This window comes from Neolamprologus brichardi, chromosome 5 (genome assembly GCF_056152115.1).
Source record: "Neolamprologus brichardi isolate AB-2024 chromosome 5, ASM5615211v1, whole genome shotgun sequence".
Classification (NCBI taxonomy): Eukaryota; Metazoa; Chordata; class Actinopteri; order Cichliformes; family Cichlidae; genus Neolamprologus; species Neolamprologus brichardi.
Genome location: NC_142108.1, coordinates 4,242,924 through 4,266,922, shown reverse-complemented (window position 1 = coordinate 4,266,922; position 23,999 = coordinate 4,242,924). Strand labels below are relative to the sequence as shown.

The window sequence follows — 23,999 nt, the reverse complement described above, 5'->3', positions numbered from 1 at the left end:
AACCGTGTGCACTCGGTTAAATAAGTACCTACATTCAGACCATCTGTTTGACATTTCCCTGTCTGGTTTTCCTGTCTTGTGTTTGGGCCATAAACAGTCTCTCAGTGAATACAGATTCTGACAAGCTCTGCTACTGTTCACTCTCACTGCTGCTTGTGATATTGCTGATTGTCTGATACAGTATCATTTGGTAGTTTGAAAATACGTGTTGGACTGCTCGGAGACTTACAATAGCTAAGTCGATAAAGTGGAAGCACTAAAGTGATGCTCCTTTAAACCTGATATCTGTATCTTATCCATAGGTCTGTTCCTTTGTACTATATGTCAGCTGGTACTGCTTAAACATACATATGTACTGAATCTACAGCATATGCACTCTGAAATGACATTGTGCGGGATGTTTTACTTCATAATCATGATGTGACTATCTTAATGGCCAGACAGGGGGGAAACAGGCTACCTTGACTCAGATGCCATAGCTTCACAGATATAAAAACAGTTTAAAAGGAAAAAATGAAAAGGCAGGCACTATGCTCAGAGGTCTGTGGTAACTCATGTCTCTTTGGTCCAGGTTCTCTTCTGGGAGGAAGGATTGGAGCAGAGTGAAGCAGACAGAGTGAGGGTTATCAACAGCACAGCTCTGCTCTCCGGCTTGAAGGGCAGCACACTTTATCTGATCTCAGTCAGAGCCCAGAACAGTGCTGGACTTGGACCCTGCAGCCCACCTTTTAATATCACCACCAAGAAACCACGTGAGTCCACACACAAAACCGGGATCTATTTACTTTAACCACTTTTTTCATGTTGACTCGAGGGTCTTTCTTTTTAAAAAAAATACGTTTGAGTCTGATTATTGGAGTTTAGATATGACATACTCGATATGTGCCAATGATGATAATACTTACACAGTAACAGCTGAGACTGAGGTAATTACTCACACCAATGATTTCACTATTATTATACTTCTAATAGCAGGAATATTAAAACTGAGATCATGTTAGGATAGTATTTCAACATGCTGTTAGGGGGCCATACTGAAATAAATATGTTTAAATATAAGCAAGTACTGTATTCATGCTTTTTACCTGTTCCATGAAACAAAAAAATTATTCTGATGAGTGCATCAGATTGATGTCAGATCACAATGTTTTACAATCATTAATTGTAATATTTACCATCAGTTTTCAATAAACATGGAAAAAATCTTAACAATCATTAAATACACAGTCAGATTTGTGAATATAAATTTAAGGGTTTGTGGTTCATCATAGAAATTGAGGAAAACATATTTAGTTCATTACAATCATTTGCTTCAAGATTCATTAACACAGCGCTTTTCTCGTTGAGTCCAAATACATCCTCCATATTCATTGATTTGAATGTATTGTTTTTTCCTATAATTGTATTCTTATACATTTCCATTTATTTAAATCAGGTGATTCGTTTTTATACACACTTATGTTAACTTTTTGAATACTTTTTAAGATTCATAAAATATATTATCAACTTCATTGAGACCAGCTGGAGATCTTCCCAATATTATATTATGTCTAATATATTATATCTGCTTTTTACCATAAGGGGCTTTTGAATACTTATTTTATAAACCTAAACCCTCTTCCACAGCATGCATTTTTAATTTCTCTTTGATATTTTGGCTGATTGGGGCCCGATGAATGTAAAAACAAAGAATTACCAGATTTTTTTTTTACCTTATTTTTGTTTTTTAAGACAAATAAGAGCCACATATGAGGATATTCGTTTAAAATTTTGATAGAACAGTAGCAGTATAATGTCCTCGTAAGTGGATATCAGGCCCTTGTAGAGCAAAATTGAGTATTTTGGTCTAAATAACCAAAAATGTGATGTCCACACATGTGGACGCCAGGTCCTAGGATGCATTCCTTTCAAGAATTTAAACTTTTATTGTGATTTAAAGTAAATTCCAATTAATTTGGGGGTCAAGAAGTATATCATATAGTTATTTATCCTAAATATTTAATGCAGAATATTACTAAAGCTAGTGATTCATTTTCAGATAATATTGATTTTAAGTGGTACTTGTTTACTCACTCATACCCATCCAGTCATATTCTCCCAAATAGTTGTGCAGCAAATCCATCTTTTCAGGAAGAAAGCCGTCTATACTGTCGCATTTCTATGGTAACACCCCTACAGTTAATTACCAGACTACCGAAGCCTCCAGCTATTCCAGCTGTTTCTCACCTCAGGGTAACATTCACACATACACCTACATCACAGCTGCCTCTCTTACACTCTTTGATTTTCTTTTTCACAAACACCAATTTACAAGTTACTTTTTGTCTGATTATAAAGTCAAAAGTTTTGTACCTTTGTCTATTAAACTAAGCTGAGCTAAAAACCCAAATGAAAGAATTAAGAATTTTGCTAAACTCGTTTCCTGTGTGATAGCTGTGTGAAAACAAAAGAGAGCTGTTAATGAATTAGAAATCACTATAGGCTGTAAGATTGGGTCGATTCTTTCAATAATACAATATCAATGTGTCCACATGTCCTCCTGTTAGTGTAGTTCATTAAAGGATAACCTGATGAGCAGGTCCCTGTTTGGTGCAGGTTTCTATTCAAACATGTCTTTGAAGACAATAAAAGGCTCAGCTTCAAAGTATCTTCAGGTTGGAGCCTCTTAATTTCAAAAGCACGTCCTGTCTTATTATCCCTTAAATATAGACAAACATGGAATATGTTTATCAGTCGTATAAACTTCATTTGATTATGGAACAACTGAAGCTTTAATCTATTACATCCTCCACACTTTATAATACACTTTTGTACCACAGGGAAATTGTACATTTTCTCCATGACTGCTTTTATTAAAAGCACACTCAGACTGGATCTTTAAGCTCCTTTACAGTCACACCTGTTTTTACTTCAAACATGTAACAGTTTGGACACATTGGGCTCTTGACTATCAGCATCTCTTTTATGTTCTTATACTTATATTTGTAAGGCTGTTATCTCATGGCGTACATCAAGGGTGACGCAGGTGGCATCTGACAGAATGGCATCATGTGATGCCCCAGAATGAGACCATGTTGGTAAGAATAGTGTGGAGGACGTACTGATTAAACAAGTGTGCGCTGACGGAAAAGGTGAAAAGCTAACCCTTTGCTCAAAATAGCCTTGGTCAGAGGTGAGAAGTAACAAAGTAAGGTTACTGACAACTTTTTACTTTATCTTTGAACATATTTACACAAACATCTGTACTTTCTACTGCTTACATGTTCTAAAGAGCCTCCTTACTTTAGCTTTAACGCATTTAAATAAGGTTCTTATTTCCCAGCTTTGTGCGCCTTCAAACATCGAATCAATTTGAGCCTAAATAAAAGAGAACAATGATACAAAAGATAATCCTGAGGGGAACAATGTTTTTTTAATGTGGCTGGTAATTTCAAATGCAACGTTCCTATCAGCTCAACAAATATCAGCAAACGCACAAACTGGTTGTATGCAGTCTGCCGCAAGGTTTCTGTTAGCTAAAGGTGCAGCAGCTATATTTCACAGGGAGAGAAAAGACTGTGCGGTGACTTTACTGAGAGATGAGGAAAGAAAGGAAGAAGAGAGGTTAGATTTAAAGGTAAGGACAACTCAGAGGCATTTGATAAACTGCAGATTTAAAGCTTACATTTAATGTCCTTGTTTATTACATCAGATATTGGATCTGTATGATGTGAAGTTTTTTTAAATTTATTTTGTTGTGAAACGTCTTGAAGAACAATGAGGTTAATACAAACTTTGTGTTATTTAGAGGTTGCATGAAAACAGGTTCACTTTCTGTACCGTGGTGAATGTATAATAAAGCTGTGGTGTTCATGGTCACTGTTAGGCAGTGTTGGGAAGGTTACTTTTAAAATGTATTCCATTACAGATTACAGAATACATGCCCCAAAATGTATTCTGTAATGTATTCCGTTACGTTACTCAATGAGAGTAACGTATTCTGAATACTTTGGATTACTTAATATATTATCATGCTGTTTACAACTACATGAATGTACTATTGCTGTGATTTATTACTGTTACTGAAGGTCCGCGGCTCCGAACCGTAGTAAAGGACCTCTGGCTAATACGGTGGGTTCTGTGTCGGGCTCGTAGCCGAAAACTAGCTTTACTTTGTTGTCTGGGTCAACTCTGCTTGCGAGAGATAAAGAGAGGCGTTGAAAGGCTGCTCCAACAGAACTTATTGTTTTTGGAGGAAAACACGAACAAAGCGTACAGTCGAGTTTTAATAGCTTACTTACAACTGGGCTCGTCAGGCACTCTTCTTGGCTGCAGTGGTTATTATTATATTTACATGCTTCCAGCTCCCGTTTCCCGTTTTTGCTCGATGACAGCTCTTACTTTTCCTTTTTCTCCCTCCCTCGCTCACAGACACATAACGGGTATGGCAGTCCATTCTCCCTGCAGCACGGACTACACTGCCTATGATGCTACATTCTTTAGAGTTATACCTGTAGCATTCTGCTAGCTTAGCACAACAACAACAAAAAGGCCTCTCTCACCCAGGAAACACGCAGAGAGAGAGAGCGTCACTCTGTAACCATGGCGACCGTAACACTGCCACCTGGAACAACAGAACGTAGCTGTCAAACAAAACCCAAACAGTCCTGACCCGCCACAATATGAAACAGGGAAGTACCGCCGTGTAATCCATTTATTTCAACAAAGTAACTGTATTCTAAATACCACCTTTTTAAACGGTAACTGTAACGGAATACAGTTACTCATATTTTGTATTTTAAATACGTAACGGCGGTACATGTATTCCGTTACTCCCCAACACTGCTGTTAGGTTGCATAAGGTGTAGATGAATCAGAATTTAATCTGATAATGCCTATATTACTGCAGTGTATTCCACCTTTACACAAACTTTCCACTGTCTAGTATAAAAACATCATACGCAGTATACTGTCAGTGGAGAGAACTGAAATCAACCAAGATAGCTGTGAAATACTGGGCTACATCCTGTTCAATTCAGCTGTGTAAATCCACAAAGACCAGTAAACCTCAGAGCAGCAGCTGGTATACAAAGAAAATCTACTGGAGCTCTCAATAGAAACTAGTTCTTCTTCTTCTTCTTTTCCCCATGCTGAGCCACTACAACTGATATTAGAGTTCCTCTACCTGCCAAATCCCACTTTAACCTCTGACTACAACAATGTTTCTGTTTAGGTGTGAAGGCAACTCACCACTTCAACTTTTTTTTTTTTTTTTTTGTGGCTGTGGGTCCTTAGATTTATTTCACTATGCTTAGGTGACAGTCAAAATACAGCAGCCACAGGTTTAGGGTTAAACACAACAAATATTATATACGACATGTAAATTGTTTAAATGAGGTGAGCAAAATATTTAAAAAAAAATATCATGAAACCAAAATAAACCCAATAAAATAAAATAACTGTAAATCTAAGTAACAATAGTAACTATTAAAATAATAGATAGAAAAAAGAAATATTTCAAAACTCACAATGCAAAACCGAACATAGGAAACAAATGAAATTGCACTATGCACCATTTCTGCCTTCATAAATCAGTAATTATCACTAATTATGATCCACCTACATTGCATATAAGATTCTGAAAAAAGCCAATCTGCATAATCAGTATCCTTATACAGATTGCCATCTATATTAGGACACAGGACTGCACAATGATTTCCTACACTGTTTATTTCTAATCAAGTAGTTTGATTTCCTGTGGATCGTCAAAGGTCATGCACCTTCATTTTTATCCGGTGTGCTCTTGAAGGTTGACGACTATATGATATAAAATGCATAATGGGCTACGTGCAGACTAGCTTAGAGAATACGATCACTGACACGCATTAATTTGTAAATCTTCTGTCTGTGTAATTACATGTCTTGCAGCACCAAGTCACCCTCCGGGGAGTATTGAATGGAAACTGACCAACTCTAAGATCTTTCTAAATTGGGAACATGTCAAAGCGATGGAGAATGAGTCCGAGGTGACAGGATACAAGGTGAGTTTGTCAGAATAACAGCAGAGTCCAGAACTGGGGAAACAAATAGAGCCTCAGCAGCTGTCATCTCAATAAATGGCTTCCTCATTGCAGCGGAAAGATAGACCTCAGCACTCCAGTGTTACATTATGGATTGGCCCTATCTGGCCTTTCAAAATTAAAAGATCTGTTCCAGGTGATAAAATGAAAGGCGTCATGCCACAAAAGGAATTACGTTTTTCTACGCAGTAAAACGATGAATCATATTTGATCCACTTTGCATACTTTGTGTGGAAAAGCACACTGTTTGTGATTTATATATAAACATACAAGACACACACACAGGTAGTCCAACTCCTCTACCTCTAGGATGGTGCATCATTATGTGCTATTGCTAGTTCTCTTGGCACAGTCTCAAGGAGACAGGCAGTTAGAGCAGGGCCAAAGAAGGTCCTTAACCCATCACTATCATTGGTATCGCCTCCTTTTACAAGGGTGGCCTACACAATGACCTCCAAACAATCAGAGACTTTATGAAAGTGGGTTGAGGGCCTGATATCCTCCAGTGGGTCCTGTGCTCATGATGATGAGCTCTCTCAGACCTATGCAGCCTTATTGTTGCAAAATGTATTGAGGGCATTGGTTACAGAAGAATTCTGAGCTACTGCAGGTTGCAGTGAGTACTGTCGGGGTATTAATGTGGAAGTAGAAAGAACATCATTTCACCGTATAGCAGTCATGACCAGATGCTGCTCGCATGATTTCAGACAGAGGAGTTTGCATGTGTGGATTGAATGGGTTATCATCGTCATCTAATGAGCTTGTCATGTCAGTAGAAACATTTTTACTTAGAAAACTGGTGACTTGTTTAATACTTATTTTACCCGCTGCACATACATAGTACATAAGTCTTTAGCCGGCTCTTTTGCAGACGCGACTCGAGTAAAGGTTTCACAAAGACAATACTGTCAATATTTCTTGCATGTTTTTCTTTTTTTAACTAAATTTGCAGTTTGGCTCTCTACACTGTGTTTCTTTCGGAGGACTAAATAAAACTTTCTGCTGCGTTTTAATGATGGTGAAGCTACACAAGTAAATGTGCAAAAATGACATCTGAGGTGCTGTTCTCAAGTCCCTGAGTCATCGAGCCAAATCATCCCTGTCATGCCGTGTGGCATTTTGAATTCATTACCTCCTACAGATAGGATTGTATAACCAAGATGAAGCAACAGTATCGTGCCCCGCTCTTGGATTTGCAATGTGTTTTTTTACACACTAGTTTGATACGTTGAATGAAGTTACAAATTTTTCTGTTGAGGAGTAAAAAAAGTTTAATATCTCACTGTTATAGAATAGAATAATCCTTTAATTGTCCCACAAGGGGGAAATTTGGTTGTAACAGCAGCCAAAAAGACAAATATACAAACAAACAGTACACAGGACATCGAACAGAAACATACACAATTTTTCTTACATATTTACATTAAGGACAATGGTTACTATAAACAGAGAGTACTGTACAGTTATTAAATTAAATAAAAATAATTACAGGTAAGAGGCAAAGAGGCAAAGAAGAGACTAAAGAATTGCATTTTGTCCTCCAGGTTGTGTATCGCCAGAACTGGCATGAGAGGACCACTGTACTGGAAACCAATAAGACCAGTTTGGAACTGCAAATCCCCTCTGGAGAGGACTACCTCATTGAGATCAAAGCTCTGACCGAAGGGGGCGATGGCACCAGCAGCGGTCCCATCCGCATACCAAAGATGTCCAGTAAGTTCCATACACTCCACAGCATGCAAATGATTGGAGCTGGAATTAGGCAGAGAAGCAGTGGGATGGGCGCACGGTGTGTAACTAATCCCCTGTGTGACTGATGTTGTTTATCAGCTTTACTGTAGCTTGAACAAGGCTTTCAGAATACACATATAAATTGTAATTAGACTGTGCCGTGCAACCAAGAGGAAGACACACAAAATGTACACAGATATCTCACCCAAGAACGTTGGGCTTTTTAGCTCTTGGGGCTTTTTTTGTTTTGTTTTTTCAGAGCTACTTACCGTAGCTCAACATTTTGGCAAATATACTGACAATGATGAGTAGTTGATGGTGTGATAGATCTCCATTGATAGGATAAACAGCACTTTATTTGTGATATTAAACATCTCATTAAGTCTAAAAACCGTTGGCAGCTGTGGTGTGATCACATTGTTAAACAATTCAACTTTATCTGCCAGTTTCTGGAGCGCTGGAGCTGATGTACAATCACACTGTATTATGTAGTCTCAATGATAATATCAACTAGCAGACTCTAGCACGATTAAGACCCCAGAATGTAATCAGGTAAAGCTGACGCACTACTTTGATTTCCTGCTTCAGACAAAATAAAGAGTTTAAAAGGCTGAAGCTTAGATCTGTTTAATGGTCAAAATAAATGTGTTAGTGATTGAAATCATGTAATCGGTTTTGTTCTAACTAATTTTGCAATTTGGAATATTACCTGCAATTAGCAAAGACATGTAGATCAAACCTCATATCCTCTTTCAGTTTCACATTTCTGTCTTTAGAGTGAGTGGAAACATAAATGTAAGACAAACTGTAGAAAGAGCTGTAAAAGTCATCTTTTAAATCACAGCTGCCTCTCAATCAATGCTAACAAGTGAAAATATGAAGCACGTTTTCATCTTTTTCAGATGAATCATGAAAACATAAAGCACAGTCGCTGTTTAGGTGTCGCTGATGGGTCACGTCAGTTCAACATCTGATCATTGGCTAAGCATTGGCGTTACCTTGGAAACAGATGAGGAGAAATGTAAACAAGCTGACTTTGCCAGAAATAATTAGGACTTTGTTTAACCTTTTATTTATTATATAGTTCAGCAAATGTAGACACACACACACACACACACATACACACACACATATATATTTTTTTTGACCTTTTTACATTTGTAGATGTCTGATTTAACTAAATGGGTGATCTTTAAATAAAAATCAAATGTTTTCCATGTAAATCTAAAGAGATGGGATAAGGGGAAAAAACTAAATGTGTTATCAGAGTAGGTAAGCTAGGCAGGTAAAATGAAAATCTGAAATTAAACATCTTGTCTGTCGGTAGTATCTGCAGCTTCTGATCTTCAGTTGTCAGTCACTCTGACTCGTCTGCTTCTTTCTGTGTAAATCATCAGTAGGAAACCTAATTAAACAACTATTCTGTTATGACAATTTCTCAACTAAAGCAGACTTTGTCTTTGTAAATTTTCCTAAAATCAAAGCGACTCAAAATAAAATTCAAGGTTACAATATAGCTCAAAAAACACCCATTGGCATATTTAACATTATATGGATAAGGTTTCATGGAATTTAATACGATAAGTGCAAAAACTCTAAATGAAGAGTACAGTTTAAAAGACGTACAGCAGTGCATAAGTGCAAAGGAAGCTACGAGATAGCCTGTGCCAGGAAAGCTATAGCCATTTAAATTCTAAAGTGAAGAGGTGCTTCATTCATTTTTTTCCCCAGAGAAGCTGGAGAAACACAATATCAGAGTGTTATATGTGCAGCGTCTACAGAGCTGGAGTCAAACGTTATTTAGCTTAGATCAGCCCAGTGAAGACGAGAAATAAAAACAGGTAGCCTTACTGTACAAAGATCTAAAATACAACCAGTCCCTCTAAAGGTAATGATACACATATTTCATCTCACTCTCAAAAATAAAGCAAATGATTATCATTACGTTTGGCTAAGAAAGATCCTCTTAAGTTATCCTCTTGAGAGGTTGAAAAGAAGGCAACTGAACTTGCCAAAAACTGGTTAATTCCAAGGAGAAAACACCAAACACTGGTTGAACAACACAGCATATGCAGTGAGGAGTGCTCAGACATAGGAGAAACCAAACAGCCACTCCACAAACACTTGGTACAGCATAGGAGAGCCACCTGAGCAGCATAAGATCCCGCTGTACACCTGCATTTAAAGGAGAACGAATACTCTTTTGAGGATGCCTGTGTTCACATTGGTGTGGATGTGAACACTAGCAAAGAAGACAGATGGTTTGAGAGAAGTAAAGCAGGTCATCTATGCCCACTATGAATGTCCACTGTTGAACAGAGGTGTTGGTTTATGACACTAGCGATCAGCCACCTATCTTGAGATCCCTTCACAGGTGTTTCAACTTCCAGTCATACTTTGCTTCTGGTAACCTCAATAACTCATATAATGATGGGGTGGGGCAAAGTCTCGCTAAGGTTTCACCTGTCGGCCCCAGTGACAGGAATGATCCGTGGCTTTTTTTTCTAGGCTCATTTAATGACTCATATGATCAAAAGTGGGTTAACAACCCTCAGGACGACTTCAAGGGGGACAGCCCCAGTAGGGGTTTATTACCTTGGACTCTCCCCCAGTTGATCTATAACTCAAAAAGCCTCTTGGATCTCTTCAAAAACCTAAAGAAGTCCAGTTGCCTTGTTTCTTAAGTTCACAAGACTATCATGAGCTGGGTGATGGAGAACCAAAAAAACGCCTCTGAATATATAAGGAGAAATGCCATTCACAAGCACTTTTAAGTGCTTTTAAGAATGCCTCTCTGTTATATTCTGGACTTCAGCAAATTTTCACCACTCAGATTTCTACATGCATGCACTTTACAACTGCTTTGATGTTTTGCAAAACCTTTGCACCAATTAGACTTTCCAGTATTCTCAGTTTATCTTAACTTCACTCTCTGCAAATACCTCTCAAAGCTATGTATGGAAACTATAATTTATTGATCATTTTCTGATGTACAAATTGCAAAAAAACAAACAAACAATGCAGTATTTTGCCCCAAATCCTTATCTAGCGAACCTCTCAGCTGTGAAAGGAAAACCTGGGCTAAGTGCAGCCACACACACCTAGGGGTGCAACCTGGCCAGTCAACCAGTGAAATTTGCCCCCGTAGTGATGCTGGCGACTGCGGACTGTGATCGATCAGCAGTTTCATGTAAACGTAGCAGAGCTTTTATAATAAGCTTAATCATTTAGAAATGTGCAACACACAACTGTCAATTTTCATTGGTACTAAACCTCCGTCATTCAGAGAACAGACACAGTTTGACATCTTTAAGTCGAAAGATTAAAAGAGATAAACAACATCAGCTTTTTGCATGTTAATATAGACGTTCTGAAATTTTAGGAAACAAAAAATGGCACTTTGACTGATCAGGACACGCTAGAAACATTGTGAACCAAACAACGAATGTGTTAAGAAGCTAAACATACATCGTAATGTAAACACTTCTCCTCTATTCAGTGCTGTAATTTTTCCATGTCTAAACTCCAAAACTCAAAAAAGACACAGAAGTTATGTCTTGAATCTCTTTGCTAACATTATACTTTGTGTTCTTTTCTTTATAGGTCTCAACTCAAAAGGATTTGTGTTTCCAGTTTCAATTCATTTCCCCTCCCTCGTGATATTTTCTATGTTCATTTTGTAGCTTCTAATGCCTTTATAATCAGCTCTAGACAAAAGAATGAAAACAGTGTAAGATTGTCTTTTATCTTATTCCATCAGATTCATGGAATAAGCAGCGGAAGTAGAAATTTTCCAAAGCTGAATGATGAAACCATTCTGACAGGTTGTCAAATGCCCCACAGAATCCGTGGCCGGACCGCTACTCACAGGCAACAGCACAATTACAAAACATTTTCATCTGGCAATTTTCAGGACCACTGCAACCCTCCAGGATGCATGCATTTGATAAACATGGGAAGATGAGTTTCTTATCGTGCACTGAGAATTGAACAGCGCAGGTCCGTGTCCCAGTTTCCCCATTCGACTCTACATTTCCACTTTTTTTTGCCCTAGCTTCTAAGAACAGATAAAAGGCACGAGTGTCACCTTTTTAACATGCAGCTTTAAAACAACATTCCTTTATTTACTTTGTTAAGTGTTGTTTTTAAGCATGCACATATAGTAGTGCTATAGGTTTATCCAAAAAGTCAGCTACAGGTACACGGAGTCGGTGTCCATATCAGTAAGTCACAGTAACAAGCAACAATGATACAAGTCATTGGTATGTGTGTTTCATTAATCAGCATTTTCAGTATATCTCCAAATAAAAATGCCTATGCATTTAAATACCTGATGGTAAGGAAATTTAAAGAAAGTACATCAAAATTAACACCAATATTAACTTTTTTTTAAATATACGATTCTATACTGTTATCTATTCTTTCAGATTCTTCAGTTAGAATTTCTACTGCTTGTTTGCTTTAATGGTGCAGGTGTCTCCTCTTTTTGCATGAACCACCCCAAGGTAAACATGTGCACAGCAAGCAGCAAACAAGATCTTTTGATTTAGATTCTGATTTACTGATATTGAATTTGACAGTTATTTGGCATGTGCATTTATTTTGTGGGATGGGCAAAAATGTTTCTACACACATAAGTGAATGATGCCCAGCGTCCTTTTTTCCCCCACTCAGCTGCTGAGTGCATTACCCACAATGCACTTTGAACACCAAACATTCTCTGAGTGATTCTTGTGGGTTATGCTGTTGTAGCCTTGAGTTGCTAGGCGCACACAGACGAGAGGCAGGCTCCAGAGATGGAGTAGACTCAATTCTTTCTAGCTTGATACCCAGCTTCACTTGAAACTGTTTATAAGATTTAGTACAGCTCGCTCTGGAGCCACAAAAGGCTTTGTGCACCTGTTTTCACATATGTAAAAAAAAAAAATCTATCTATCTATATATATATATATATATATATATCTATATATATATATCTATATATATATAGATAGATTTTTTTTTTCCAAGTGAAGCTGGGTATCAAGCTACCTATATATATATATATATATATATATATATAGGTATATATATAGGTATGTTCTTGAAATCTACCAGTTTGGATTCTCTAATAAAAGTCATAAAAATCTAGCAGTTTTTTTCTTTTTGTTTTTATTCCCCTGCTTTGGGAAATTAATCACTACACCTGGCCACGTTTGATAAATGTAACAGCTCACTTTTATAACAACTGCATTTCATCCACTGGCTGTGTTCTAGTTCAAGTTCGGCTTGCTATTGTGCAACAGCGCCTCAGCGGCATTGTTTGCTTACACACCTGAGTGGAACAGAGTCATTGTTACTGTTAATAATTACCAGCTGGGCCTTTTCCCACTATGACAAATGAAAGTGTCCACTGTGAGAAACGCTGCTCTGTAAGCAGAAGCTCTGCCTGACTGTTAGACACACACACAGACATAATTACATTACACCAGATAATGGCCAATTTGACCCAAAAAGGAGGTATTTAGCAGAAAAGAGAGGCCAGTTATTTGCTCATCTGTACAGCATTTGTTGAAGATAATTCCTGTTGCACTCTGTACTGGTCATTGCTTTTAATCGTGTTGGTTTTTGGGGGGGTTGTAACTGTACAGATTCTTCAGTTAAACGTGTCATACTGCCGCCTCCCCGGTCCATGTTTCAGCTTGAACTGACCATAAATGTTTCCTGTGTTGATGTTAAGCGACAAAATGCACATGATTCTTTTTAAATATATGTAAAGAAATACTTGGATTTGCTGCTTAAAGAGGTTGTGTAGTGGAAAAAAAGTTAACCAGTTAACCTGGTGTGTAGGTTGTGAGATCTGCTTTGCCTTATTAAATTAACGCTCTTTAAACTTATTGTGATCCCGTCTAAAACACGTTGATTGTAATTATTTTGTAAAAGGGCAGATGTATTGAAGATACAATGTAGAATGTCATTTATTAGATTTGTAAAGTTTTATTTGTGTCAAACGCATTTCATGAAATGTATTTTGCACTTGATGTGATTGTATGTAGAGTTTATTAAAAAGGAAACGCGGTCACATAACCATCTGTTATACATCCCAAATTGAAATTATAAACACTGAAAAAAAGAACATTTGACATAATTGCATTACATCAGGACTAGAGCTTTTTTTTAAATACAGATAAAAAAAAATAATTTGAAAAAAAAAATTCTATTGAATACCTGGGAGAAATGTTTCCATTTTGATCATACTAAATAGATGAAAATAGTAGAAAATTGAGTTTGTTTGTCATGTTTTAAGTTTCACTTTTATTTACTATTACACATGTTTTAATGTTTTTCCTAGACTCCTAAATTATGTATGATATATGGCTAGCTTGTGTATGGTGTGCTGTAAAGTTTAGGTAAGAGTGTAAAATGGTGCATCTCCCGTGTTTATTTGTGAACACTATTCTTTTTATTTAGGATTATTCACTAAATAACATCACATTTTGTTCTCTATGTATTCACTATTTTTCTGGATCTAATTTTAAATAAGTGCATCTTACATGAGACTCCCTTTATTTATTCTAACTGTTGTGGCTGGAATATCCCATTATGATGTCCCAAATTGATATTTAAGAAACAAAATCCCTGCTCTTAAATTTATGATCGTACTTTGTCTTTAACTGAATCTACGATTTCTTCATTCAGCAATGTAATACCGTTGTATTAATATATTATTATCTCTGTGAGATGACGAAAAGGCTCAATAAAAGTTTCACATTGAAACCCTTTAATCATCTGAAGTGTTTTCTCTCTTGTTTGAGTCGTGCACCTTACTAAGAGACTTTTTTTTTATTCTTTACAAAACTGGTCTCAGGAGATTCTGGCTGTACTACAGAGAGTACAGTGGAGAATCACAGCAATTAAGTAAGTTTAGTGCACGCTGCTTATGCTGTAGGGCTGCAGAGAAATAAAGGTAAAGAGATGTAGCTAGAGTGTTCCCTTGGGACCAAGGTAAAATTACCTAAAGACTCTCAAGAGATTTTCATGCTATACCTCCATCAGATGACTAGAACTTTCTTTCCACTGCACAGTGGGATGAAAGGTTTATGAAACAGGCACAAAAAAATTATGTGAGGTTTGATGTTTTTTTGCTTGTCTTCTTTTTTGCAGATCCCTTTTGGTTCATTAATGGCTCAGTCACTCTAGAGTAAAACACCAATGATGGGCCTCCTTGAGAGTAGGAAAAACTGATGATTGCGTTCAACTTTTTTTGCATTCTGCAACGGATTGGAAGTAGTTTCAGTGGCCAACTTCTCCAAGGCAATTGCAGGTCACCTGATGAGAGGCAACCTGTCTGCAAACAATGGCTCAGTCAGATTGGCAAAGGTCTGCAGATAGCTGTTATCCGACTTGTAAGTGCAGAGAGCTGTCGAACATGCTGCAGTTTTGCAGTCAAAAATTACTTGACTGAACTGGTAGTTTGATTATATTTTTATATAAAAGCAAGGTTACAAAGCATCTATGTCATTCTGCAGTTACAATGTCAATACAATTACAGTTACAAGTACTTGCTGCAGTAACTACTTTACTATTTGTGAAAGAATTTTTGATTTTTTTATTTCAAACCTATGAGACTGGCTGGATTGTGAACGTAAATAGTTCATGTGAATTTCTGTTTATGTAGACTGCAATAGATTTGCAACAGACAGCATAAGATTTGTGGTTTGTGGATTTGTGGAAAACCTTCGCCATAAAAATCTCTTATTTAAAGGTAGTAAATAAGAGTAATAGTAAGGTTAACTTTAGGGATATATTGAGGTGCTCACTCATTTTTCAGATGCTCGAAATAGAGTCACTGTACCTCCACGTCAACAAGAGTAATCCGTGATAGTTTGGATACCTGACCGTGACACCACCTAGATGAGCTATTTCAGGCATGTCTAACTGACCCCGGGGCAGACCGAGGCACGATCATGTCTTGGGAACCACTCACCCCAAGAAGACCTGGAGGAAGTGGCAAGGGATGTATGGATGTCTTAGACTGTTAAACTTGTCATCCAGACCCAGACAACAAAACGAATCGGTGGAATTAATTAATGAATGTATTTATTTATTTTGCTTAAGCATCACCAAAAACTTATCTCAGAGCACATGGTGGTAGAAAAATGTCCCTTTTAACAAATAAACCACCAGCAGAACCAGGGAGTGCGGCCATCTGCCTCGAAATATTTGGGTAAAGAGAATGCAGAAAGAGAAAATGGCAAAAATGTCCAACAACAGTTGTTAAATTGTTATAAACGTATAACAGTGCCGTCACTGTTTAGAAACTGTATATTGCATCATGTGGCTGGTCAAAGAGTTGTTAAACTGCGTATTCTGGTTATAATAACAGATAATACTACAGTTTTACACTTTACAAACTGTAATAATGTTATGTGGATTAATCGGTTTTACCACCTGACAGTGATGGAGTATCAAAAATCTCGAGAAAAATGCAACAATACTGTCTGGAAAGACCGTAATAGATGTGCAGATGGGTCTATTCTGCAGAGACATCCAGGTCTATCGTGTGCTCAGTAAGCCAGTATGTCAATATTACTCCAATAATACTTACAAGCACAAAGTGATCTGAAAGAGGCCAAGTGGGAAATCAGACTTTTGACCCGGTCAAACTGCAAGACAACCAAGCAATTTTTCAGCCAGTCCAGATGTCCAGTTGCCAGATCAGTGATCATTTAATGAGGCGGTTGAACAGTTGTATCATGCAGAAATGCAGCCAACTGTAAAATTACCCAGAGCAGTTATTCCAGGGTTAAATCAAAGAAAAACCAAACAATGTCTAACCAGAATAAACATGCCCTACAGGTAACTATGATACAGGAGCTGGAACACTGTAGTCTACATAAAATACCCTCTCCAGTCGCTATTTTGTTCTATTAAAACCAGCCCATCAAAGAAAACAGCATGTTACCAAACAAAGAGCACTTATTTCAAAGTACTGCGTGTCTCAGTTTTGAATGGTGTTCAGAGAGGCAGACTTTTCAGTTAAAGTTATGTGTTTACACTCATAAACCTGATATCAGCCATACAGATACCAGTTGAACCAATTAAATGTATGATGGATTCTGCAGGTTATCCCTTAATCATTAGTCTCGGGAGATAAAATCAGCACCGATATGACTTTCCTCAGAGCTTTCTGATCTTGGCTCATAATCTCTGTGCTGCTTTGACATTGATTTAGTGTAAATATGTCTACTGACAGGGGCTGCATTTTCAAGGCCTAAAAGAGAAGCTTTTCATTTGGAAATTCAGAGGAGGAAACTAAAATTTATGCTCCAAATGCACTGAGGAGTAAGACAAAAATGAGATAAACTGAGCGGGTGCACATTTAACCACCTTTTTTGACACATAATTAAAAATTAAGGTATGATAAGCCATGCACGTTGACAGTTTCAGCAACTCCACAGACTATTTCGAAACTGTTTCTACTTTGCAAAACTGCTGCACAATCTCCTTTGACTTTAAGCCGCCTGTTCTGCTGGTGCAAAATTCTGCCTTAAATATGTAAAGCAAGTGGAAGAACCAGAGCTTGACTCACAGCTTGTGGTTAATCCTTTATTCATGGAAATCTCCTGAGAATGGCAGCGTTCGAAGAGTGGCTTCTTTACCTTTGCTAGGCTGTGCACATTGTGCTGCTTTGAATCCACCACCTCTCATTATTAGCAACATCTCACGCCTCCTACGGGACAATCCGAAGAAACTGCTTGGGTCAACTGATAAGCACCGGGTGATCTGTCATGAGCTAAACCCAGAGAACTTATTTTATTATACATATGGTTTCAATCCCATCACACACACATGCTGCCAAGGAAAAAAGTCAAATGCGGAGGGGATTGGTGTTGGAAAGTAGGTAGGAGGCTCTGTTTCTACATCCAGTTTGAAAATATGATTTGTTGTTCATATTGAAAGTGAGTTGGGGGTGTGGAGGAGCTGACAATATTTTCTGGTATTGTCGAGGTGTAGGCTGCGAGATATGTCAGAAAAGTGACAGTGTGTGGACCTGAGCTGCGCTCTAAAGTAGGGATAAAGTGGTGTGATGGACAGAAGATTGGCTGGGAATTAAAAAGACCATGAGCCCTCTCCAAGCACCATGGGACAGCTGACAGGCAGCCAGTAGAGCTCTCTTCCAGGTTCACAGGGAAAAGGCTCTGTGTGGAAGACCACTGCTGAATGCTGACAAACACCACACTCATCACTTTTATTCATCGGGGGTCTTTGAATGCCAAAGTTTCTTCACAGAACTTCACTGTTACATTGTTGCTGTGGCTTTTGTTAAGAGCACCATGGAAAGACGACATTTCCGGGGATTGTTACACTGTTACAAAGTCTTATGAAGTGTTATTTTTGGTACCTCTGTCCATAATTTATTATAGCAATGGACCCAGGGGTGTTTAATTTGTCAGGGAGTAAATGGGTTCTGATGGTTTTAGGATTTCCATTGGAATACATTTACAGGTGTTAAAGAGCAGGCTTATGATGAATATTATTTCACAAATTATAGCAGGGTCTGATCTCTGCTGTTAACCTTCTGTTCAAAACCTTTATTGAAGCCCACTCTCCTGTGTGCCAGTGTCAAATGCAGGAACTGTGTTACTTCCAAATAAGAAGAGAATATCGGACTGGTGAATTCATCATTTTTATCTACCGTACCCAAAAATGTAATTTACTTTTAATTGTCAGATATGTATTGTAGTCACTGTTTCAATTATTAAGAATGAACACTGTAAAAATGTTGAAGTGTATGCAGGGAAGCTGATGTCCCCAACAGAACTTTGAAGAATATATAATCATTTCTAATTTAACCATTGGTTGCTGTTTTGCCTTCTGAGCAAAATTACCTGAAACTATCTAAGTAGAAGACATAATGAGAGCTGGACCAATTGTAAATTTCAACACACTGGACCATTGTTTATGAAATGAAAAGAAATGAAAAGGAGATAATGCTGTCCCAAAATTAAAAGTAACACGCAACCCAGCCATTCATAGCACAGCATTTTCTATATATGCAACTACTGCATAACTTTCAGTAAGAGCTCAAACCCACTGTGGATGTAATGCTGCCATTGCGAATGTTACTTATGAAGTTAATTCCTTGTGTGAAGCACCTTTTACCATGGGTTTAGAAAAGAGCTTTAAAAGTAAAATAATAAATATTAAAGCTGTTAGTTGTGTTATGTTGATAAAAAATAATAATTTGATGTTAATGATGCAGTATAACTCAGTTTGCATTATAGTACAGTCACATTAAGCAAAAGAGTGGTTTGAGAGTTGGACCAAAATTGGTTGCAGGAAACAGGACTGCAACCAGTCACAGTCAGTTGCTGTGTTCAAAGTGACACAAATGTCAACAAAACAGCAATAAGATGGAGTCAGCCTGCTATCAGAGATGGGAGTGAATTAGTCAAGCTGGCTATTACATATAATCTGTTAAAGATCAAACAGAAACTGACTGTCATAAATAAACCTGCCGTTGCAAATCTGTTGCTGTTCATGCGTCCACCCAGGTTCTTTTGTTTCTCTGCATTTATACCACCAGACTTTCCTCTGCCCAACAACCTCCTTCAGCTTTTCCGAAGCGGACCAAGGCGTTAATCTCTCAAACATCATCTAGGTCTGCCCTGAGGACTTCCCTCAGTAGGACATAGACTATATTTGCTTGCCTGCCTTCACATGCATATGGGCCTGAGTGACATCCCATTCTTAATCCATAGTTATTAATATGATCCTGGCCCAGCCTTTGCAGCTATAACAGCTTCAAATCTTCTAGACATTCATCCAAATTCATGCCTTTATGGACCTTGCTCCACTGGTGCACAGTGGTGTTGGAACAGGATGGAGCCATCGCGAAACTGATTCCACAAAGTTGGGAGCATAAAATTGTCCAAAATGCCTCGGTATGTTGAAGCATCAAGACTTCCTGGCACTGGAACTAAGCAGCTGAGCCCAACTCCTGACAAAAAAAATCTTATTATCATTATAGAACTGTTCTCGTGGCAACCGCCAAACCCAGACTCATTCATCGTATTGCCAGGTGGAGAAGTTTGGAGGTCTGCAGCGATTGACTCTGCAGAAAGCTGGCATCCTCTCTGCACTATGTGCCTCAGCATCTGATGATCCAGCTCTGTGATTTTACGCGGTCTACTAGTTAGTGGCTGTCACTTTTATAATACCACTAACGGCCGACTACTGAATATTTAGTAGAGATGAAATTTCACAACTGGTCTGTGCACATGCAGCATCCAATCACAGTACCACACAGGAATTCACTGAGCTCCTGAGAGAAACCCATTCTTTCACAAAGGGTTGTGAAAGCCGTCTGCATGCCATGCCATTAACAAGAGGTCAAAGGTCATATGGGCATAGGTAATGGTAGGAACATAGATTGACCAGTAAACTGGCAGCTTTGCTTTCATGCTCAGCTCCCTCTGCACAACAGGCTAGTTGGAGAGATTCAGACACCATGCCAACAAGACTGTTGTCTGTCTATCAATCACCTGATCCACATTCCCCTCACTCGTGAACAAGACCATGAGACACTTAAACTCACTTTGGTCAACAACTGGTCCCTAATCTGGAATGTGAACTGCACCTTTTTTGCACATGGTTTCATATTTGGAGGTGTTGATTCTCTTCACAGCAGCTTCACACTCAGCTGCAAACTGCCCTATTGACTCAGTCAAAAACTTCTAAAGACTGGCAGCTCAGCAACTGAGTGATTTATTAATCTGACTTTAGTCATAGATTCTGGAACCTTAAATAATGAAAGGTAAAACTGAATCTTGTCTTCAGCCGCAAGGGAAAATATGATTGGCCTAAAAAGGTGATGAACCATTTTCAGAACAGTTTCTTTTCACTGTTTTTACTCTGACTGTTATGACCTTTTTTCTACCATTTTTAATGAAGGGATCATTTTTGTTGAGTCATCCAGGGCCGGCTGAAACAGCACAGTGGGAAAGGATAGTGTCATTTTTTTTTTTACATATGTTTTTTTTAGATCATTTTTAGAAGATAATAGTGTCCCCAACAAACCATCTTTTTCTTGGTCTTTTTTAGCAAAACATAAAGAAATCAAATTGAATTGGAACTGATTTTTTTTATTGCACTGTCATGAACTTTGAAACTTTTTTGTAGTTTCTGAGATTTCTGAGATGACTCTTTTGCTACACTGCGCTGTGCAGGTACAGCTTTTGAAATGAATGTGTTAGCTATGACCATGCTGTCATGACACTTTTTCGTTCAGCTACAGTCCCAGGTAATTTGGTTATGAGATCAGACATTATTAGCAAATTGGCAACTTTATTCACAGAGAACACAATTTTAAGAGCATTAAAATAACATTTTTGCAGCTTTAGACAATATGTAAAATAGTTGTTGAGATATGTCATAGAATACATTCAAAGCTTGACTGCTTTTAGGGTAAAATTAAAGCTCAGTCTAATCTGTGGGTTTGTGTATAGTATATGTACATATGGGGCTTGTACTATAAACATAATTATAAAGTTTCATTTTTTAATTTACTTCCAAAGAATGACAATATTCAGGTTCATAACACACATAGTTCTCACCATAACAGTTAAACCACTCTGATGATACAAAATAAAAACGTCCTGCATATTCATAACTAAGCCATTAACAGCAGCTAAATCAGTAAAATCTGCACAAGCTATTTCTCTTTTTATCAGATTTGAGAGAACGGCTGCCTTTGTTTTAAAAACCTATTGGACTGATTTGTTGTCAGTGTTGGGGTAACTAGTAATATATTACTATTATTTGTTTGTTTGTTTGTTTTTTATGCTACTTAACATGACCTGAAATGTACAACCACAGTCCCACAAGTTAACAAAATCAATTTTATGTTACAGTCCCACACACTGACACAAATCCCTATCCAGCTGAGGAAACTGCATATGATCTTTCTTTAAGTGTTTAAGGTTGAACACAAAGTCAGAAACACAGAGGAAAGTCTAAAAACAACCCACAGAGCCTTCAAAGCAGTCTCCCCTGCTATTACACTGTAGAAATGGAGGCTACAGTCCTACAAACCTGATTGCTCACCACTGCCTTTTTAGCTGTTGATGTTCAGGCTCTGGCTGCTGGGTTGGAGTCAGCATACACTCAGCATTAACATTATTCTGCATTTTTGGACAGCTTTGTGTTTGCATGTTACCTGTGCAGATATTTTTAAAAACCTAATGTTGTATTAACAGTTGATGCCGCTTGTACTTTACCATTGTATATTTCTCCCTTTGTGCAATTAAGACAAAAGCACTGCTCATATCTTCACAGCTCAAAAGCTGTAGACTGCACCAGCATGCTCCCCCTCCCTGCACATGAACTGAAATCAGCTGATTGCTTTGTAAGTATATAGAAAGGAAAATACATTTTTTTATGTTTTGCTTTGCTTGCCATCCTCCTATCAAACAGATAATTGGAGAATCTCTGTAACGCAGGTAACAACATAATTGTAACTACAATGTGAGGGTGGAATTTAGTACTGAAATGTGTTACATTACTGTGTTACAGAAAAACAACATGATTACAATAATATGTACTGCTTGTTGTCACAGCCTTGACTAGAGGTTTTTTCATTCCCAGAGCAGCAGTACCTGCAGTTTCGTCTAAGTACCTGGAGTATAAGAAGCATGCACGAGAGAAACCTTTAACATCAGTGTCAGGGCTAAAGGTTATAGCAATAGTAGAACAACTCACTCCCAACTCACCGCTAATGCAGACCTGTTCAGGTCACTGGGTAACAACTTAAAAGCAACTGCTGTGAAGGGGAATATTCAGTGGCTAAAACTAACAAGCCTCCATGGTGGCCAAACCTAACCAAACAGTGAAGCTGAGATTGGCAAAAAAATCCCTGTATGTCTCTCCTCTCCTTGCTCGCTACTTTGCCTTTCCACTATTCCAGTGTGTGTGCATGTGGGTGTATACCTTTTAGCCAGTTTTTGTGCAATAGGGGGATTCAGGCCAGGTTCCTGCCATTTGGACTTTGTGCACCTCCTGATGTTTACACACCATTACCTGAGTGTGGAGTTTGCATGCTCTCACCATGCTTGCTTTCAGGGTTCAGGAACTCACTTCCTCACACAGTCCACAGACATGTGAGGAAGTGATGGACTCTTGGTTCCATTACACAGTGTGGCGTCCCTGCTTTGATAGCTAACCCAGCTAGCATTCTTTAACTTCGGGCTCACTGCCAAGTAGTGGCTTCAAGGAGGGTGTGGCTGAGCTTCAGTCTTCGCTGCATTGTTAAGCTACTAACAGTCAGAGTAACCCAAGCTCCAATGCTCGTTGTCTTTGTTCTTAACCTATGCGGAAATCTTTCCATGGGAGCAGTGAGCAAAGTGTGCCTGAGAGTGTTTCTGTGGAGAAACTAGCAAGGACAACCGTGAGCACTTTGGGAGCGGGATTGTCACTACTGTAGACTTTGTGTTGTAGTGATGGGTCGTTCGCGAACGAAATGGCTCTTAGAGCCGGTTCTTTGAGGTGAACGACGCGAGCCGGCTCCTAATCGCGAGCCGTCACGTGGGGTTTTTTTTCTTCTTTCTCTCAGCCTCTCTCTCGTACTTTTTTTTCGCTTCACTCCACACGCGAGCCATGTGCTTTATGCTGGGAAAAGGGGGGAGGGGCGGTAGTTACACTCAGTGTTGCCAACTTAGCGACTTTGTCGCTATATTTAGCGAGTTTTCAGAACCCCTAGCGACTTTTTTTCTAAAAAAAAGTCGCTAAAAAAAGACGTGAAAGCGCATATCGCTTTTACTCTCAACAAGCAGCGGGTGCTGTAACGCAGTCAGTTCTTCTTTTACTCTTATGCTGTTTTGTGGATCAGGTTTAAAACTACTTATAAACACACACACACAGAGTAACTCCACCAGAGTGCCTATTTCGGGTCACTTTTGCCGGTCCAAGCCCGGGTAAAGGAGCAGGGTTGGAATTGTGACATTACAAAAAAACAATAAATGCTAAAAGAAATTTAATTTGTAGTTCTAAATAAATTCTAAATGCATTTAGGACGTCTTTTTGCTCACTTTATGTCTCGTCCACGATGTTATTTCTCTCTCCAGCAGCGTAGGTTACAATTACATTAGCATGACCAATTATGCAAATTAGGTGATGATGTCATCTAGCGACTTTTAGGACAACCAATAGCGATTTTCCTTACTGAGGAGC

The 23,999-nt window shown here is 38.3% G+C and overlaps 1 protein-coding gene across 1 annotated transcript in view; it reads left to right on the top strand.

Annotated features, from left to right (window-relative positions):
• cntn6 (contactin 6) overlaps positions 1-12,616 on the top strand; it is a 143,261-nt gene extending 130,645 nt beyond the window's left edge. The window contains exons 21-24 of the mRNA XM_087840515.1: positions 572-752; positions 5,908-6,020; positions 7,604-7,772; positions 11,394-12,616. Coding sequence (XP_087696641.1) covers positions 572-752; positions 5,908-6,020; positions 7,604-7,772; positions 11,394-11,473 — 543 coding nt within the window. The 3' untranslated portion in view covers positions 11,474-12,616. The remainder of the gene's footprint in view (positions 1-571; positions 753-5,907; positions 6,021-7,603; positions 7,773-11,393) is intronic.
• Positions 12,617-23,999: the final 11,383 nt, after the last annotated feature.